The sequence below is a fragment of the Tiliqua scincoides genome, chromosome 1 (assembly GCF_035046505.1).
Source record: "Tiliqua scincoides isolate rTilSci1 chromosome 1, rTilSci1.hap2, whole genome shotgun sequence".
NCBI classification, from domain to species: domain Eukaryota; kingdom Metazoa; phylum Chordata; class Lepidosauria; order Squamata; family Scincidae; genus Tiliqua; species Tiliqua scincoides.
In genome coordinates, this window is record NC_089821.1 from 292734251 (window position 1) to 292753888 (window position 19638).

At 41.7% G+C, this 19638-nt stretch overlaps 1 protein-coding gene across 3 annotated transcripts in view; it reads right to left on the minus strand.

Annotated features, from left to right (window-relative positions):
• The window catches only part of FOXN3 (forkhead box N3), a 188803-nt gene that overhangs the window by 16973 nt on the left and 152192 nt on the right, over positions 1–19638 (minus strand). The window contains exons 5-6 of one of the 3 annotated variants that reach the window (XM_066628291.1): positions 18628–18690; positions 6292–6400 (exon numbers count right to left, since the gene is read on the minus strand). In XM_066628291.1, coding sequence (XP_066484388.1) covers positions 6292–6400; positions 18628–18690 — 172 coding nt within the window. Of the gene's footprint in view, positions 1–6291; positions 6401–18624; positions 18691–19638 lie in introns of all 3 variants that reach the window. The other 2 variants (XM_066628284.1, XM_066628300.1) reach the window with 2 other exon arrangements.

Here is a 19638-nt window from a genome sequence, read left to right on the forward strand (position 1 = left end):
ACCTCGAGGCAAAATCCGGAGCCGGAGTCCCTAAGACAGTTCATGGCTGAACACAGTCACATTCTGGCAACTCCTGCGACGCCGCTGGGACCAACCGTATTGGCTTCTGCCTTTCCATTGGACCATTTCAGTGACATGGAGAGGGGGGATTTGCTGCATGGGTAACAGTCTATCCTCCATATATACTTTACCCAGGCTTTGCGCACTGGAGAGGACACTGTTCCGGAACCACTATTCAGAGTGCGATACCATAGTCTTCCGAGACTGAAGGATGCCAACAAAGAAATGTAGCTCAATCAAGTGCATGTGCTGCTGAAACCAGCAGTTGTGTGAAACTAGCAATAACAGAGTTGCTTTAAGGAAACAAAGAGTGAGCACAATAGGTGGGAAATCACACAGCATGGCAGAACTCTTAGCAAGCGAGGCACGGCAAGCTTTGCAAACTGATCTGCATATTTTTCTTTTACCAAACTTATTTAGACAGCAAGTAATTTTTTTTTAAGAGTGCCAACTGGCCTTCTTAAATCCAAAACTTTATAGTCTCTTTTTACAAAGGTGGATAATCTGGAGCAAGTATTTCGGCTGTTTCTACAAATGCTGAGCAGAGGTTGGAGAGATAAACTCTGATCCAAGGAGAGAGAGAGCAGTAGGAAGAAGCTTGCCTTCTGCCAAGCTCACAAGAGGTCCTTCCATCCTGTCCCCCATTGTGCTGAACAGATTAGGAGTCAGGCAGCAAGTATCACCTGTTAGACCATCAGGATGGGAAAAACAGGGTGACTGGACTGACAGCAATAATGTGTTGTGAGACATGAAAGACCCAGGTGCTTGATGTGGGGCAGTTCTCGAAGCACTCTTTATACTGGCAGTTTCTTCTTGCAGAGGACCTAGAGCAGGGAAATATGTTTGCCATATGAGTTATTCTCTGCTGAAGAATATCTACAAAGGAAGACAACTGAACAGCATCATGGAGGAACATGAAGAGCAAGCTGGTTTTGCTTTCCGATATAACATTTTCCTTGCACTGACACTCTTTCATAGAGGAAACCCATTACATTGAAACTAGAGTGCCTTACTGTCACTTTTGCAGTCCAGCAGTAAATTACAGTTGTATAATAAGAAGCTGTACATAAGAAGAGGGCTGAGGATTTCAAACAAAGCCACAGAGTGTATGGCAGGATCTTAAGAACTTCCATTTCTTCTAATCCTACTTCCAGGTGTGATGTTAGCCAGACAGGAGCTGAAGCACCTATAATGGATGCATCCTTAGAAACAGTGGATGGAGAGAATAAAACCTTTAACTCCAGGCTGTCAAGAGTTGGAAGTTTCTCAAGGTATAACAAGTGAACATCCAGCTCTGCTGGACCAGTCCAAAGGTCTGTCTAGTCCAGCATCCTGTTTCTTTCAATAGCCAGAGGTTACTTTTAGGAAGCTCATTAGGTCAGGGGTGTGAAACATAAGGCCCGGGGGCCAAATGCGGCCCCCCGGAAGCTTTTTATCTAGCCTTCAGGCTCTCAGCTACTGAGCAGTGCTGAGGTGTTACTGCTGAAATGGCAGCCCACATGAAAATTGTGCTTTCCCGTATCTTGAAATATGATCAAGATTTGCATATTTTCTCTTCTGCCATTTGCAGTTAATGAGCTTCTATATGAGAACGAGGTGCTGATTTCTGGCCATCGGCTGCTTAGTGATGTCACTTTCTGCTTAATGACATCACTTCTGACCCTCAGCAGGCTCCCTGAATGCTAACTTCGGCCCTCTGTATGAAATGAGTTTGACACCTCTGCATTAGCTTCTGCATGGAAGCAATTGTCACTATCGCCTTGTCACAAAAAGGGCTTGTTTGGGGTTTTGAAAAATATGGTGGCTTCTCATTGCTGATTTTAGTTAAGTGTGGTGTGCTGGAGCAGGACAAGTATTGCTATTCTGAAGGAAGGCATGAAGATTGCAGCTTTATTCTTCAGGCAAAATTGGGAAGTGTGTGGCTTTGCTACTGTGTCCACAGCCCACTAGCATAACTCGGTCTTCTTGCACCTGGGACCATGTCTTAAGATGCCACCCCCTCCCTGATATGGAAGTAATTGCGGTGATGTGATGATGTCACCACAATTACTTCTGGTATGCTTAGAGCGTTTGCATACTGCTCTAAGTGGCCATGCGCTTTCCTTGCTTGGGAAAAAAAAGTGGGTGGCCGCTCAGAGCAGTGGGCAACCACCCTGAGAGGCTGTGAGGGGTGGCAGGAGAAGGTACTGTGGTGGTGAGCCTCCTTGCCGCTGCTGCACCATTTCCTGCACCCCTGAGCCACTCTGAGAGGCCACCTGCTTCTTTTGCTTTTTTCCCAGCTTGGGAAAAAAAGGAAAGAAGCGAGTGGCTGCTTAGAGTGGTATGCAACTGCTCCAAGTAGCTACGAGAGGGGCAGGTTTTCCTGATGACCACGGAAGCAGGCAGCCTCAGAGAAGAGGGAGAGGAAGACACACAGAGAAGGATTTAAGGCAGGTAGGTCACGTGGTATGGTGGGATCACCACGGGACAGTGAATGCTGCCCAGGCCCTGTACGCCCCAGTCCCCTCCTTAGTTATGCTAGTGCTGCAACCCTCAATATTTTTCCTTAAATATTTCTGTATAGTGGTATGGAAAACCAGTCTATTCCATTTCAAAGCAGTAAAATTGTTTCTGAGGCACCTCTGCTACAATGGGAGTAATTTAATGCTAAGCAGTATTCCCTGGCATAATCAGGTCCTATCCGAGCAGGTCAAGGAGCGCAAATCAATGCAACCAAGTCCATTGTACTATTGGCAGGAACACTTACAGGAGGGATTTCACATCATAATTATACATGCAAAGCACCACAGTAAATGCAGGCTGTGTAATGATCTGCTAATACAACAGTGCTTGTCTATGATCAGAACAGATGTAGAATTAATGCAAAAGGTGTGTGCTGTCAATGAAGAAGTTCAACTCTGAGAACATGTGCATATTTCTCACATCTTATATTCCCAATGGTAAACTCCACATTGTAACCTAGATACATATTTTTATTGCACAAGGAAGGTCTTTTCATGTTCAGGCTTTATTTTAGATTTACAAAAATAAATTTTCTGGGTTTCTTGTTTGGCAAACTGTGGTCTCCCACAGATGGTACAGCACCAAAGACTGGCACCTAAGCTATGTGCTGTGATTGCTAATTTCGCTCCAGTACTACTGGATGAAGTGGACAATTTAAAAAAACCAGCATGTGACTCAAGGTCACAATAATGCCTTTGTTGTCAGAGCTATTTTCCTTATCTATGAACTAATGCTGAATCAGGGATGAACTGCCTCCATCTGGCTGCAGCAGAGGGATAGGTGAGACAGCAAAGCTCCCTCCATCAGTTCAACTGGGACTGATGGCAGAAAATTCATTTACAAATGTAGTAAATAAATACATTAAATAATATATAAGAATCTACTGTAGGCATCAGCTACTAAGACTCCCTTAGCCAAATATGTGCCCCTGCTACCAACCCACAGGTGAAACAGAAACACTACTGAGGCAAAGAGGCTTTCTGGCAAATTATTTTGATGTGAAGAAGTTGGAATTTGGGCTATCCAGTCATGCTCTGGAATAACTAATTGCTGACTGCAGCTCTGCAGTCTGGAAAAAATTGGACAGAAGATTTTGACCAAACTTCTGCTGGTTCAACCCCCTTAAGCAGGACAAACCGGATTCTTGCACAGCTTTTTCACTTGCATCATTATACGGGTTCAAGTTGAGGCTTAATGAAGTATAAGGTATTTTGGGGTACCCCCAGGATTCAGATAATAAAAAAGATGTTTTCCTAACCACACACCTGTGTACAGAGGTCCTCATTATAGCACTGTATCTACTGTCTGAAATTACAAAAAGATAGAGAAGTGTACAGTATGCACACATTCTGTAATTTATGACGAGTATATTTAATCAAGCCTTATAGGGGAATATCACAATGGGGTAAAAAAAATCCACACAGACATTTTGAGTTACTTGGTCATATTCTGCTCCCATGTTATTTTCATGTTTGATAATGGAGGCAATAGTAGGGATGTTAACAAACATATGATCTCATCCTGTCATTATTGGAATCATATGACATGTTACAACCATATCAAATTTGTCCAACAGAAGCTGGGGGGGGCACAATCCATTGAGGTTTACATATAAAGGTTTACCTAAAAAGCCTCAGTGCAATGAATGGAAATTGCATTAGAACATAAGTAGAACGCCGCTGGATCAGGCCAAAGGCCCATCTAATCCAGTTTTCTGTATCTTACAGTGGCCCACCAGAAGCCTCAGGGAGCACACAAGACAACAAGAGACCTGTATCCTGGTGCCCTCCATTGCATCTGGCATTCTGAGGTAACCCACTTCTAAAACCAGGACACTGCACATACCCATCATGGCTTGTAACCTGTGATGGACTTTTCCTCCAGAAACTTGTCCAATCCTTTTTTAAAGGCATCCAGGTCAAATGCTATCACCACATCCTGTGGCAAGGAGTTTCACAGACTTAACTACATGCTGGGTAAAATTATCTTTTGTCTGTCCTAACTCTCCCAACACTCAATTTTATTGGATGTCCCCTGGTTCTGGTGTTATGTGAGAGGGAAAAGAAATCCCCCTATCCATTCTATCCAGCCCCTCCATAATTTTGTATGTCTCAATCACGTTCCCCCTCAGGTGCCTCTTTTCAAAACTGAAGAGCCCCAAACTCTGTAGCCTTTCCTCGTAAGGGAGCTGTCCCAGCCCAGTAATCATTTTGGCCACTTTCTTCAGCACATTTTCCATTTCCACTATATCCTTTTGAGATGTTGCAACCAGAACTGCATAGCAACTCTTACAGTATGTACATGTTTTTCCTGTGAGTTTAGCTTAATTTTACTATGTAAAGTGCATTTTATAAGTAAGTAATTTCACAAGAATTGCAAGGACTTCAGTATGTACATTTCCCTTGTAAAAAGTGACCACAAATTCACTAAACTTAAATTGCGCTTGAAAATAATACAGCACAGTATTTCAGTGTTGATCTTCCAGAATCGAACTGAAATAATCACAGAAGCATATGCTTACCCTAATAAAAGTCACAATGGCTTAAAAAGAGAAAAATGGAACACAGGAAAGGAATGGTAGCAAATAAGAGAAAAGCAATGAGAATGTAGCAAAATAATCTGTTGGGCAGGTTTAGTGAGTGATCATGACGATTCACATGCTAAAAATAGTGTATTTCCATTTACAGATTAGTTTGGAACAAAAGACCTACTTATGTGGTTTAAACGAAACAGACAACAGCAACATAACGACATAATCTGTCCATGGCTAATCTTTATTCATGTCAAGTGGTGAATCTGTCCTGATTTTAGTATTTTTGAACAATGCACATTATGCAAACAATTCAGATCCTTTTGCATCTTGGGTTGGACATCTAAAGGTGAAATGATTGCACAAGATCACTTACTAATTGGTTCAAGGGCTGGCAGCCAAATGATTTTGTACACGAACTTGAAAACAATGCAATTCATTCATTCATTCAATTACTGTGTGAAAGTCTATAAATGGATGCAACTGTGAGATGTAATGCATTAAAACACACACACCATCCCAAAGTAGATTTCAGTGGGCTGGTCAAATACTTAGTGAAAAGCTAAAAACCTGCATTATTCATATGTTGCAAGTAAAGAAATCATTTGCAAATAAAATAAATATTCTTGTGATCAAATGAAACATGGGAATTCATCTGGCTAAATTCTTCATCAGGGCATTTCACAAATAATTCTGGAGCAGGAGAATGGCAAATACAGGCTCCAAATCTAAGGTAGGCATTAAGAATCCAGTTCATGTTTTACAGATTCACTGCAGCTTTGTACTCGTATTTAGTTTTTCCCAGAAGAAAATTGTTACCTTGGGAACTTGATAGACCCATGGTTCAAATCCCACCCTGTGACAAACATTTTTTTGTTGGGAAAGTTTTTTTTTAAAAATTAATCTGAAAGGCTGTTTTACTCATGTGCAGGCAGAATCACACTGAATAGAGAAATGACCTCTCATAGTCTCAAGGAAAAGAAAGTAAACTATGGTGGAAAAGCAATTTTTTAATCTGTCACTAGCTGCTAAATCTGTTGCAAGTTTTCAGAACCCAGTCGGAGTTTCAGTTCAGGGTTACTGCCATCTTGACTACTGCAGCGGCCATATGCCCTTGCAGGTAATGGAAAATATACACTGGAGGTCCGCCAAGATGGCCAAATGCTGTGCAGAACAGTTTTGTATTTCAGTATCCTTACCTTACTGAAGCAGCCATGCTTCCAATAGGGTTTATTGGCAGTGGTCTGACTCCCGGGAAGATCCCTCTACTCAGGATGCGAGCTCCATTTTGTATCACTCCAGGAGGAACTGAAAGCAAATCAGAAGGGGGAAAAAAAGACCAATTAGAAGGCCATAAAACTGAGCAGCTTACTGATCACCATATATAAAGAGCCACCATTTTTCTATCTACAGAACATGTTCATGTACATAAGTATATTATGATGATATAGCAGATTTCAGCTGATACACGTGATCTGCGGAATGTTAATCAAGAAAAACATATTTAATACATTCATAATTTGAGTCGGCATAACCCAAGAAAATATAAATGGTTTGTCCATAATTTTGTCATTTAAAATAGTCATCAAATATTGATACAATGTCTTCTAAAGTAGTGACATCCAAGTACACAGCATTGCTAGTCTTCAAATAATGATTCTGAGTACAGGTTGAGTATCCCTTATCCGGACTGCTTGGGCTGGGAAGGTGTCTGGATTTCAGAATAACTACATAATTGTGATGAGAAATGCTTCCTCTTGATTCACTGTTACTCATATGGGTGTCTGCTAGCCTCTTTTTCAACATCTGTACAGGTACACACCACAAAGTAGAGAACAGAACTTAAAGCCTGTTCCTGCACTGCACATGGGAACGAACACAAGACCTTTTAGTGTTCACACTAAGGAAGGCACTACACAAGTGCTCCTTGTGTTCACACTGTGTTCACACTTCATTTCAGACTAGCCCGGATTTCTGATGTCCGGATAAGGGTAATCTACCTGTACACAAAGACCACAGTAATTGACTCGACGTTCTGACAGATGTTATCTTCTCCCAGCCCAGGATCTTGTCAGTAGCAGAGGCTGCACCTGCTAAAATGCTATGCTAGGATCAAAAAGCTAAAGTTTTAAAGAAAGAATATGACTGCTACAAATTCACTCATGCTTCAGAAAGCATGGGCATTGTTAAGTTAAGGCTTTCACTCTAACTTGCACACCACACAGACAGTTAAAATGTTGGATAGTCTCACAAGTTGTGCTTGCTTATAATTTAAGCTCCATGCACCCATGCTTTGCTGCCCTCAAAGGTTTACAGTCCTGACCTGTCAGTTCTGACTTCCATTTGACCATCATGCATGGCACCCATGGCATATAAACATGACACCCGTATTCCTACATTAAATGCAGGAGGGGTGTCAGAGGTTGGCGGGGTTGGGCACTGACTAAGAGCCCATGTCAATGGTTGAATCCTCTCCACTTTACTCCCGTTTTCTGTTTCTGGGAAATATTTCTGGGAAATATTCCACCAATTTGATTTGCCTTTCTATTTTAGCATACTGGGAGTTCCAAAAGAGAGAGGATACTACATGATTTCAAATTGCATTGTATACCCAACAGCCCAGATGAGGGGGCAAGATACTCTCGGATGAATGCGATTGTGACTGCCCCTTGTCAGAACTTGAAACACCATCTTACATTTTTTTTTATCACCCAAAACATCAAATGGCAAGAGAGATTTCTAAAGAAATGGCTGTCAAAATATTCAACCCTTCCTGATGCTGCAAGGCTAAAACCTTTTAGTAGTCTTTGTAAAAACTGTACTGTAGATGTGGCAAACTTCTGTTACAATGTGTTTTCAACTTCTTAAAGAATGGCGCCTGGCCCATGGGCTATTAAACCAAATAAACTTGAACTTGAATCCTCTGCACTGATGTCAATGGATTGGTGTTCCCAATGCACCATTAAAGGATGGGCAGGAGGCAACATGGTGAGACCAGTGCAGGTGCTTTCCCCACAACCCCTAGGAAAGTGACACCAGCATAACAAGTAACAGTGTTCAAATGGAAATTGGAATCAGGGCTATAACAGTTTGTTTCTTTAACTCAATGGAACAAAGTCTAATTTTATTAACTATTTATTTACTAAATTTCTACCCCGCTTTATCTCACCAAAGGGCATACAAAGTAGTATTCAAATTATACAACAGTTATCTGCTTTTTTTCAGGCATTTTCCACCTAATTTATCTTTAGTTTGGATAGTTTGTATGGCTCACCCAAAAGACAAGTGGATGCGGGAGAACCCGTGGACATAATATATCTGGACTTTCAGACCCTCCGCGGCACACCAGTGTGCCGCGGAGGGTCTGGCTCCGCTGGGCTGACGCAAGCAGAAAAGGTAGGCTGCGGGGAGGAGGGAGGGAGGTGTTCCTAGGCGGGGGGAGGATGGGCGATGGGTGGCCCCAGGGGTGGGCAGGTGGGGAGTGGGAGGCGGGGCTGGGATCTGACCATTATGTTGGATCCCAACTCCTGTTCCCAGGGCAAATGGAGCAGCTTCACGCTCTCCTCGGACTTGCTCCACCTCCAGAGGTGGCACAAGTCCAAGGAAACCTATTGGGGCCAGCAGCCTTTACCCAGGGGTAAGGGGAAAAACTTCCCCTTGCCTCTGGCTAAGTCACTTATGGCCCCTATCCTGTGCTGGATACAGTGCAAGTCTCCTGGCTTGCCTGCTCCAGCGCAGGATAGGATTGCGCCCAAAATCAAATTTCCTACCTTTGCATGGTTAAATAATTATAATTTCATTTCATTAGATTCCATTATTCACCCCCATCTAAAAACTGAATGCGGTATAGTGTCTACTCTATACCAATGCATTATGGGGTGAAAAATGAGGAGCAAGAAACCGGGAAGTGGGTCTTTATAGCTTTTTTCCACTGATTTGGTATCCACTGAATTTTTTTATACACTGAGGGTTCCAGAACGGAACCCAAGTGGATAACGAGGCGTGACCTCTATACAAAATATTTGACTTGAGGACTAATACTCAAAAGAAACGCATGTACAGCGAAGGGAAAATCTATCAAAAGATTAGAAACATAAAGTGATAAGGTTGACATACAAGAAGATAAGTGAGGAGAAGAACAATTCTAGATAAACTATTTTAAGAAAGTTTACTGACAACGCAAGAAGAGACAGATCACCCAGGAATTTGTCTTTTTTCAAAAATACGAAGTTTCATTTCCTTCTGAACATTTAAAATTGTCATATTCATAGTGCTTAGCTAGGGGTGAACAACAGAAGGCTCTTGGGTCAAATGTGTTCCCCGCCAAAGAATGACATCTTAACCCTCACAGTCGCCTATATACGGGTGGATGAGGTTCAGAAGAGGCAGCATCTGTTGCAACACCACACACGGACAGGCCTCTCCAGGGGGCAATGGATGAAACACTGGCCCACCATGCGTTTTCTAAGTGGCTTCCTCCGCCAGTGCCCTAAAGAGACAATTCTGACATGCACACATGCCGAACATGGCACCATGTTTTTAAGTCTGAGGTAAATATCAAAAGTCTGTCACTGCAGCTCAATTTGAGAAGCCAAAGGAATCAAACTTTCAAGTCAATTTATTCTAATGTACCATTTTCATATATAGTAACCCATTTTATAGTATCAATTCTTGACACAGAAATGATAGAAAATAATTGATTTTTTAAAACAGACTAGCAGCTCCCATGCTTCTGACTTCTATTCCTCATCTCTCTGGAAGCTGCTCGGGTAGGGTCTTCTCTTTTGCTTATTCTACATTGTAAAGAACAAGAGCGCAGAGTTTATGATGGCAACTGATTATTACTAAAACCCTGAATCAAATCTTACATATTATATATGCTTTCCATAATCAATATCTTGTTCTATACTGCCGCCTCAACATTATACTATATCTAGGGGTAAAAAGAAAAGAGTAGGGGAATGAATCATATTAGGAAGCTAAAATTCTTTATAAGTTAGACTTGGGTAGGCTTTCCCCCCATAACTTTCAAAGAGAGGAAAATAAGACTTGCACAAGTGTAGCATTCTCATATATTAATTATTATTATTATTATTATTAACAGTATTTATATACCGCTTTTCAACTAAAGTTCACAAAGCGGTTTACAGAGAAAAATCATATAACTAAATGGCATATATAGTTATTTGCCATTTGCCACACACACACACACACACACACACAGCGCCACAGATAAAAAAACATATATACATGCACAGCCTGTGCGTAATGGTCCTTGGGACGACCCATCCATTTTCAACCTTGTTCATCTCACAGCACACTGAAAAGGCACTAAAATTGTCAAGGCACACCATCAGTTTTTTGACAAGGCACACTGCATTGACAGCAGGGGCTTGCATCCCCCAGTAGACCTACTAACAAATGCCCCTCCCCCAAATTCCCACGGGACACTTGCAGACCCTCCGCGGCACACCAGTGTGCCACGGCACAGTGGTTGAGAATGGGTGCATTAGGCACAATGACACGAGCTGCTGCATCAGTGACAGACTATGAGGGGAGTGAGAAGGTAGTGAATCTGGGGTGCTCTTTATCCCAAATCTGCTGCCGCCTTCCAGTCTGCTACAGAAACAATCTGCACAGATCTTCATTCTGCAGTTATAAGCAAGCAGAAAGTGGATCTCCCACCTCCTTATGCTCTAGGAGTAGTGCAGGGCTTCTGGTTTGATTTACAGGTGCCATGTGAACAAGGAGTGCCCTCATTCACACAGTTCCTTTAAATGAAACCTGAAATTTGGCATTTTTGCAACTGAAGAAACTGCACTAGGAGTGAGGAAAGCAGCTGACTTTTTTTCCCCCCAACTTTTCAGAGATGATGGACCCAAGATTGCATTGGGTGGTGTTCTGGGTCATGCTACTGCAGATGCTACTCATGTTTGCTTGTGAGAGGTTTCAATTTTCAAAATACGGCAACATAGTAGTATTCAGCCTCTCATCCATGGCTTGTTTTTTTACATATTAGTATGTAATATGGCATATGTAGTATGCCAAGCAAATTAGGTGCTGAACCTGATCTTTGGCACACAACATGCTATTTGACCAAAAATCTGAACAAGCAAACCTGCAAATTCAAATAAAAAAATGTGAAAGTGGGGGTCAACTCTACTTAGGAACAGCCATGAACAAAATTAAGAATTTAAATAAGGCAATGAATTAAGAATCACCATCCTCTCTCACATTTCCTTTGTAAAATTACGTACCCTGTGATTCAAACTGCTGTTTCACTCAAAGCAAGTTACAATTCACACTAAATAGTTTCACACTTTTTTTTTTAATTTTTACCTTGCCTTTTGCCCCAAAGGCAATGTACAGGATATGTACAAAAACAAAACAAACTCATTCAATTAAGTACAGCCTTGATTTACACACACACACACACACACACACACACACACACAGCGCCACAGATAAAAAAGCTAAAATAAAGTCAGCTTAATAACATATTCACTACAAAGTAATGCATACTTTAAAAATGAAACACAAACATACACTCATTGTGTTTCTTTTGCTAAACGCCAACAGATTAGTTCTAAGCTAGGCATTAGTTGTTTACCATCAGTGTAAGCAGCTATTGGAGCAATGATGTGACTCACACAATTTTTAAGTTCCATCTAGTATAGTTCTTATCTATTCTTATTAATGGCAGCTTTCCAGGGTCTCAGGCAGAGGCCTGTTGCCTAGTCATACCATCCAAGACCCTTTCAGCAGAAGTCAGAACCTGAGACCTTCTGAATACAAAGCACTTCCTTGACCACTATGCTAACACCTGAAGCCTAAAGGTAAAGACTGACCACCATTAGTGGTGAGGCAAGATGGTAGAAATTAATGCACTAGAAGTAGCAGATGATTCCAATATTTAAAATATTTCCACACCACTTTTCAACAAAAAGAAGCTCACAAGGCAGTTTAGAGAGCAAAAATAAACCTACTGCCTGCTTGCAATTGCTAGACATAGTGAGGTGATCTGGAACATTACATCTGCCCCAGACCACATTGGTGATGATGTCACTCACCTTAGGCATGCCAAGAGACTAGTGGAAAATACATTTAACATACTAACCCACATCTCAGTTGACTGCCATTGTGCTATCCCAAACTGGGACTTGTGCTACTAATACTCAATCCAGAGGTTCTCAATCAGGAGTAAACCTCCCAAGGTAAGTCTTTGTGGGGGCAGGGAAAAGCAGTGACACGATCACCAGGATTGCACCACTGTGGGGACAGTGGGGCTTTTTAAAAACACATCTTACCTTCTTCTGCCTGGGTCCGGGGGTGTGGAGAGCCCTACGGAGTACTCTGCAGTCTCCTCGCAGTGAAAATAGTGATTGTGACCCACTTCTGGGTTGCGATTGCGAAACCAGAAGCAGGTTGCAATCACTATTTTCACTTTTTATAAACTGCAGGGAGCTGCATAGTGCTACGGAGGCTCCCCGCATCTCCCGGACACTGGCAGAAGGTGTGTTTTTAAAAAGCCCCCCTGCCCCCGCAGTAGCACAGTCCTCGGGAATGCACAGCTGCCTTCCCCCCCTTCTGCTGCCCCTTAAGAGGGCAGAGGCCAGGGCTCTCAGGCTGGGGTGTCATGACACTCTAGTTAATGTCTGGAGACATCTCCCATAATCACCATTATTGCTCCTTTGCCCAACTCTACTTATTTTCTTGTTGCACCTTGCTTCAACTGCCTTTCATGTGCTTACTCCGTTAAATCCTTTTAAACTTATATCTTCCTTAGTTTGCCTTTGCCTTTGTTTCAACTAGCATCACTGTCACACCCGCCCCTCTCAAGAACCTCTGCATCAGCAACATGTTTACACACCTGTATCTTCTGCTTGCGTTTTGCATCTGTTTGTATCCTGTCTTCTCTTCTTTGGCAGTACGTTGTGAGGACAGGACTTTTAATGACTGCAATACCTCCCTGTTTCTGTTAACTCTTTGCCTACTGTGCATTAGTATTACAGATAAAAATGAATAAATAAAAAAAATACTTACTTTGGTGTTTAACACTGCTTTACATACCATTCAGATCTCAATACGTGAGCTAGTAGCTCCCCATAGTGGAGTAAATAGCAAGTGAAGTGGGCAGCCTGTTGAGACTTGGTAGACCCAACGATTAAGACCACAACCAAAGAAATACTGTGAGGGAGGCAAGTGTTGTTACCCTTCTGAACAGCTGCATCATTCACTCATCCCTGAAGTTGAGTTATAAGTCGCACTTACAGATTTCTTGCAATGCAGTGCATAGGGTAGTTGCTTGAATAGTGAGCTCCACTGCACAACTATAAGCTTGTGCATGTGGAAAAGGGCTTACTGGAAGGTAACCTTTAAGGTAATTTTTTTAAAGACATTGAGCTAAGCCAGCAGGATTAGAATCCTGATATAATAATGTTAAAGCAATTTCAGCCACATCCTCTGCCAATTATCTTGGGTCCTTCACAGGTCATGAGTTTTCGCGATAGAACTGTTAGTTTTGCTCACCAGCAATAACTTCCCTACTATTTTTTTTTTTTTTAAGTATGGTCATTACACTGGAATGAAAGATATCTCTGTGACTAAATGAGAGACAGGTAAGAGTTCCAGCTTACCAGAAATGGGTTAATCTCTTTCAACCGACTACTGTGTAAGCAAATGTGTAAATGTGTAAGCAAAGCAGGGACTGAAATGAGCTTTGGGGGTTTATCATATGGAAAATGATCACATAGACAATATGCTGTGAGAAGGACGTATTCAGAACTCCTTTGCCAAAATCGTTCATCTCTCTCAGTTTGCAGAAAATGTGATGCTCCTTCCGTCAGTCATTTCTCATCTCTAACACATCTGTACAAATTTCTTTAAAAGTCCTCCTTGGCCTAGTCAACTCCATTTCTCTGGTCCTCCTTTCAATATATTCCAGCCTACCTTCTTTCCTCCAACCAATGCCAACCCACCCGCAAAGACCTGAATCAAGCTTTAGCCACTTCATGAAAATGATTTAATTCTCAAAGAACAGATAAGATCTTGTATTATGAGAAATGTCTCCGATAATAGAGGCAACTCTTTCAACATACAAGGAGGTAGTACCAAGCATGGACATCCTGACCAGAACCTATCCAAATCAGGAGACAGGTTATACAATACCTTTCTTGATCTGCGGTTGTTTAATTGCTAGGGTTGAGAAACCAGTTCAAAGAACCTTGCATGAAAACACAGAGTTTTCATTCAGTTGAACACAGCATTCATATCAACCTGTCATGATACCAAGTGAATCAATATTTTCAAGCAGGCCCAACACTTTGACAAGGAAGACTCATCACCTACATAATGAACTCAAGTAACTTGCCTTCATTAGTCCAGCAGTGTAAGCTTAAGACCATGGGTGATTAATTACAGCTCCGTTTCACTGTCAAGTATGAACTCTTCCCCATCAGCTGTTTGGAACTTGATGCTCTCAAACAACGCCATCCATTCACCTTTGTTGTTCCTAATTTCTGAAACTTCCTCCCAAAACACTTCTGCCAAGAACGAGCAACTAGAGACCCCTGAACAATTTTGACATCTCCTCTAAAGAACATCATTTTCCCCTCATCCCAGTTACCAACCTAGAGTCAATCAGGGATGTAGGAGGAGTGGCATCTGTGACAATAAGACCAGCTAGCATAAATGTGTGGGGGGTGGGGAACCGGGGTATTCACCCTCTACAATTTATTTCTGTCTCAAAATGATCTGTTTGGATATTAGTTACAGGCCTACATGATGCTTCATCTCTTCTTCTACCACAATTTTCCCCCTTTCCCCCAGTCTCTCTGGATTATCCCTTAGTCCAGTGTTTCTCAAACTGTGGGTTTCTCAAACTGTAGGTGGGTCGTGAGCCAATTTCAGGTGGGTCCCCATTCATTTCAATATTTTATTTTTAACATATTAGACTTGATGTTACTGCATTTTTGGGAAATGTTACAGACCTGTACTTTTAACAAGCTATTTATATTCTTTTAACAAAGACAGTAGATGGGACTTACTCCTGGGCAAGTGTGGGTAGATTGCAGCCTAAGGTTGCTAAAAATTTTCCTGCTTGATGTCACTTCCAGTCATGACATCACTTCCGGTGGGTCCTGACAGATTCTCATTTTAAAAAGTGGGTGCTAAATATGTGAAAACCACTGCTTTAGTCAAATATTTCTCAAGCTCTTCGAACCCAGTCCCCTCTTCTAAAATTACCTTCCTAGTTCATCCTTGCCACTAAAATCCAAACCACCTCTTCAGCAGGCAAGGGTGTGCACTGTGGTTAATATGAGAACCTGTGGACTGAGGCACAAATCTAGTGCTGCCAGTTGAAATGAAGGAATAAAACCAGCTTGGACGCCTAAAACTAGCCAGAGCAAAGAGGCAAGAGCTGATATGGCAAGAAGCTTGATCATGTTCTCCAAGTCTGCAGTTTCCATGAATAGCCTAGAGATTTTGGAAGATGCAGTGCTAATTCATTGCTGTTAGGAGGAAAATACCTCCTGTTCTGCCTGATGCAAAGTTCTCTCTCACCCTAGAACTCTGCACCAGCATCCCTCCAGCTATCTTTGACTTTCCAGAGTTTGAGAGCCATTGTTTTCATTCATCTCTATTTGAAAAAGCCCAAGTTTGTGCAACTCTGTTATCCTCCCTAGTGTCAGCATTACACTGTGGACTTCTTGGGTCAGGAGCCTGCCTTCTTCACTCACTCATATTGTTCTCCAAAGCACCATGTTCACTGATGGCCAGGGGCAGATCTGGGGGAAGCATGGGTGCAAGACACTCCCCAACTGTGGCGCAAGTGAGGAAGAGCGTATGCTGGGATGGGCAGTGACCAAACACAGCTGAGAGCCCAGGTCTACCAGCCTGAAAGAGGCGGAATGGGAGCCCAGGTCTACTCAGCAGATAGATTTGGGTTCCAAGTCCGGGTGGGAGCCCAGGTCTACTTGCCCAGTAAATCTCTGCCATGGACGTCAGTTCAACCAGGAGCCCAGGTTTACCCATCCAGCAAACCTTAGCCAAAGTTCAACCAGGCTGTGAAGGTAGAGCTCATGCTCCCCCCAAACACAAACACTGGATCTGCCCCTGCTGATGGCACTATGTAAAATATAATAACAAATAATAAGCAGCAGTCCAGCAGAACTCACCCCCTCTAGGAAGCCTTCTGTAATTTGTTGTTGCCTTGCAACTGCGAGTTTCTATGCATCATAATTGAAAGTATACCTAAAGAATATTTTTGGTGCTTTGTCCATTTCTGACTTTTAAGTGACAAATGGTGTGAACTCTGACCCAAAACAGATGTGTAAAAGACAGTCTTCCTATGGACAGCTTAACTGCTTCTCCTTGATTCTGTAATCATCAACACAGCTCAAAAATTCCATGGCAGACACAGCTATGAGGGTTGAAGCCCTATTATAACACTCTTTAATCACTACGCACAAAGAGGTCAAGTGAGTTATGGTCTAATCTGTGTTGAGCAGTATTTTAATGTGTTAGAAAAATCAGTTCAGCTCACTTTTCATCTGGAGATTATCACAGAAACACTAGAATGTCAATGAAGTGTTGGGGGACATGATGGTGACTGTGTGTGTATATTCTATATAAGTATGCCTCTTAGGATATCTTTGGGGATGGACAGAGTGAATGCAGAGTAAGTTCTTCCTTATCTATCCTCTTGCTGTGATCCTGTGCATGAACCGAGGCTTATTTCATTTTGCAGATAAAAGATTCAGAGAACTATAGCCAATAACGGGGCGTTCCAACTTGTTTTCTGTCCTGCATTCCCCACCCAAGCCAATCCTGAGGTTCAGGGGACTCCTAGAAATAGCTGGGGGGACGGGGCTGCAGATAGAGAGTCAGCGAGAATTCTACCACCTTTGTGCAAACTATACCCACTTGAGTAAACACTACTTAGGATCCAACCCCATGTCTTGGATTGTCTTGGATTAAGAGTTCTGCTTGAGGAATGAAGATTTTCACTTTCTTACATTGTTCCCCTTTGCCCTCCAGGTTGCTCCCAAGGACTAAGGAGTTTTTTGGAATGGTGTGGGATGTGGCCATGGAGGCTTATGTGTAAAAGAACCAGAAGAAATTAGGCGTTCCCTCCTGCACGCGCACAAGTGTCTTTTACTAGAACTAATAAGTCTAGTTAGCTCTTAGGCAGTCTACTCCACGCCGAGTTTATGGATAAATGAAACCACATGAAATACCTTATTTCAGATTCAGAATGTTGGATCCCAAGATATTTTAACTCTTTCAGTTAATTGAAGGAATATATACAGATACGAAAAAATAAATGAGATGAATGAATATTGTGAAAGGGGAATAAGGGGAAAGATTTAAAATTATTGACAAAGTATACATTAAATTCACAGACTTCTTTCACACAACACAAAGTCAGCTCTTGGAAGTCAGAGCAGTGGTCCAAGATTCCTAAAGGAATTATTCATACCCTCAAAGGTAAGTAATTGTTCTTGATTTATTTTGTGAATTAACAACAATAAAACAAGATGATTAAGAATAAAGAAATAATTTCCTGTCCCACATGGGCTCACAATCTCAAAAGAATAAGATGAAGGGTATTTAAAAGCTGGTTTGCACAGCGTATTTATTCTAAAATCCAAACAGCTTCACAGCCTTCTTTCAGAACATGGGAACAAATGCAATGTGTGAACCAGGCAGTTCAGCAAACAACACACACTGGCACTTTTTCCAGCCACCATATTCACGACTGCCTGCTTCACACATTCTGTTCGTCCCTGTGTGCCCAGGGACAGTTGAGACTGATCATATGTAGAAGAAAATACATTGTAGGCCCTCATTCTTAAACTTTTCGATGTGTGAAAGAGCTTATATTTATAGTGTGATGAAGAGCTGTCTAGTACAGGAAGGTATTTTCCAAAAGAAGAGGGAGTAAGTGGTCTAGGAAGGTTGCTTCTCTCATTATGAAAAGAAAAAAAATCTGCTTGGATTTGCTCTAGACAAATCAAACTTTTTGATTCCCCACCCCCCTCTAGAATTGACTTAAACATGTGAGTTAAACTGAATGTTAAAGAGCTGAATATAAGTTAAATTCTTCCTCCCCAAGTTTCTGGTTCTTAAATGAATCTAATAAACCTCTTCTCCCAAAACCCCCAAAACTGAAACAAAAAGTAAATCATAATTTCTGATGGTGGCCTTGGGTATTATCTTACTCTGTCCTACAGAAGAAAAATGTCAGTTATACTACAACTTTATGAATAATAATTGTACATATCTAACACATTTCATCACATGTATATTAGATATATACAACTGCTACTCATTAAAGCATAAAATTGTATGAAGAGCAAACACCAAATTTATTCTTGGTAGAAAAAAATTAGTAATGGTCTGCTGAGAAATCATATTTCTCCATCAGGACCATGCTTTGATTTAAAAAAAACCTAGGAAGCTGTGTGCTTATGAAAGAAGATTAGGCTTACATATCTATGGTGCTATAGGCTATAGAAATATCTACTCACAACCTGCTTGTATCTCAGGGGGAGTATTCAAAAGCATCATGGCAGTGGCAGCATCAATGTCAGGATCTGGAAAAATCAACCAATAAACACATTAATTTACATGCGGGCCAATTTCTGTCCCCCCAGTTTACAGAATGAATTGAATCTCAGTGATGAACTGAACAACAGTGATAAGATTATGAAAATGTCAAATTATCAAAAAACAGGTTAGTGGGAAAAGAAACTTCTAGTATTTAGAAATGCTTGCATATGGTCCCCGTTCTACCATTAAGTATTCTGCACTCAGTTTGTCATCACTCCCAATTTTTGGGATAGACATGTTATTCTGTCATAGCAAAGAGTCCCATGTCAGCTTCAAGGCCTAATCTTCAGTTTTTAAGGTCCCACAATACAGGTGGGACGCCAGTATCCATTGATTTGACCTATCACTGATACCAAGGTTAATCTTCAGATGTAACAAGGAAGAAAGCACCAAAATCCAATTTCCTATCTTCATGCTGTTAAATAATTATACCATTCCATTAGATTCCATTATTCACCCCATCTAGTGGCAGAATGCTGTACAGTGTCTATACCAATGCATTCTGGGGTGACAACAAAGAGCAAGAAACCTGGAAGTGGGTCTTTAAAGCTATTTTTCCACTGATTTGGTATCCACTGATTTTTTAAAAATCCATTAGGGTTCTGCAACAGAACCCAAGTGGATAACGAGGTACAACCTGTACTATTTATTACATCCTTGTATGAATAGGGTGCTGTTTCATTCCTCTGAAGATGAGCAACTGAGAATTTTTGAGAACGCTTAGGATACGATCCATCACCACATGGATTTAATAGCCACACATGGCAGGATTATAGGATTCAACAGCCCTGTGTCCTCCATCCCCTGTGCTTAAGCAGTAGGCAAGCCAGCATTAGAATTGCACGGTCTCCGTCTTCACCTCTCTCATCTCCACCTAACCCTGTCTCTTGCCTGGATGCAAGTTACTTGAGCTCTACTGTAATCTGTCCAGT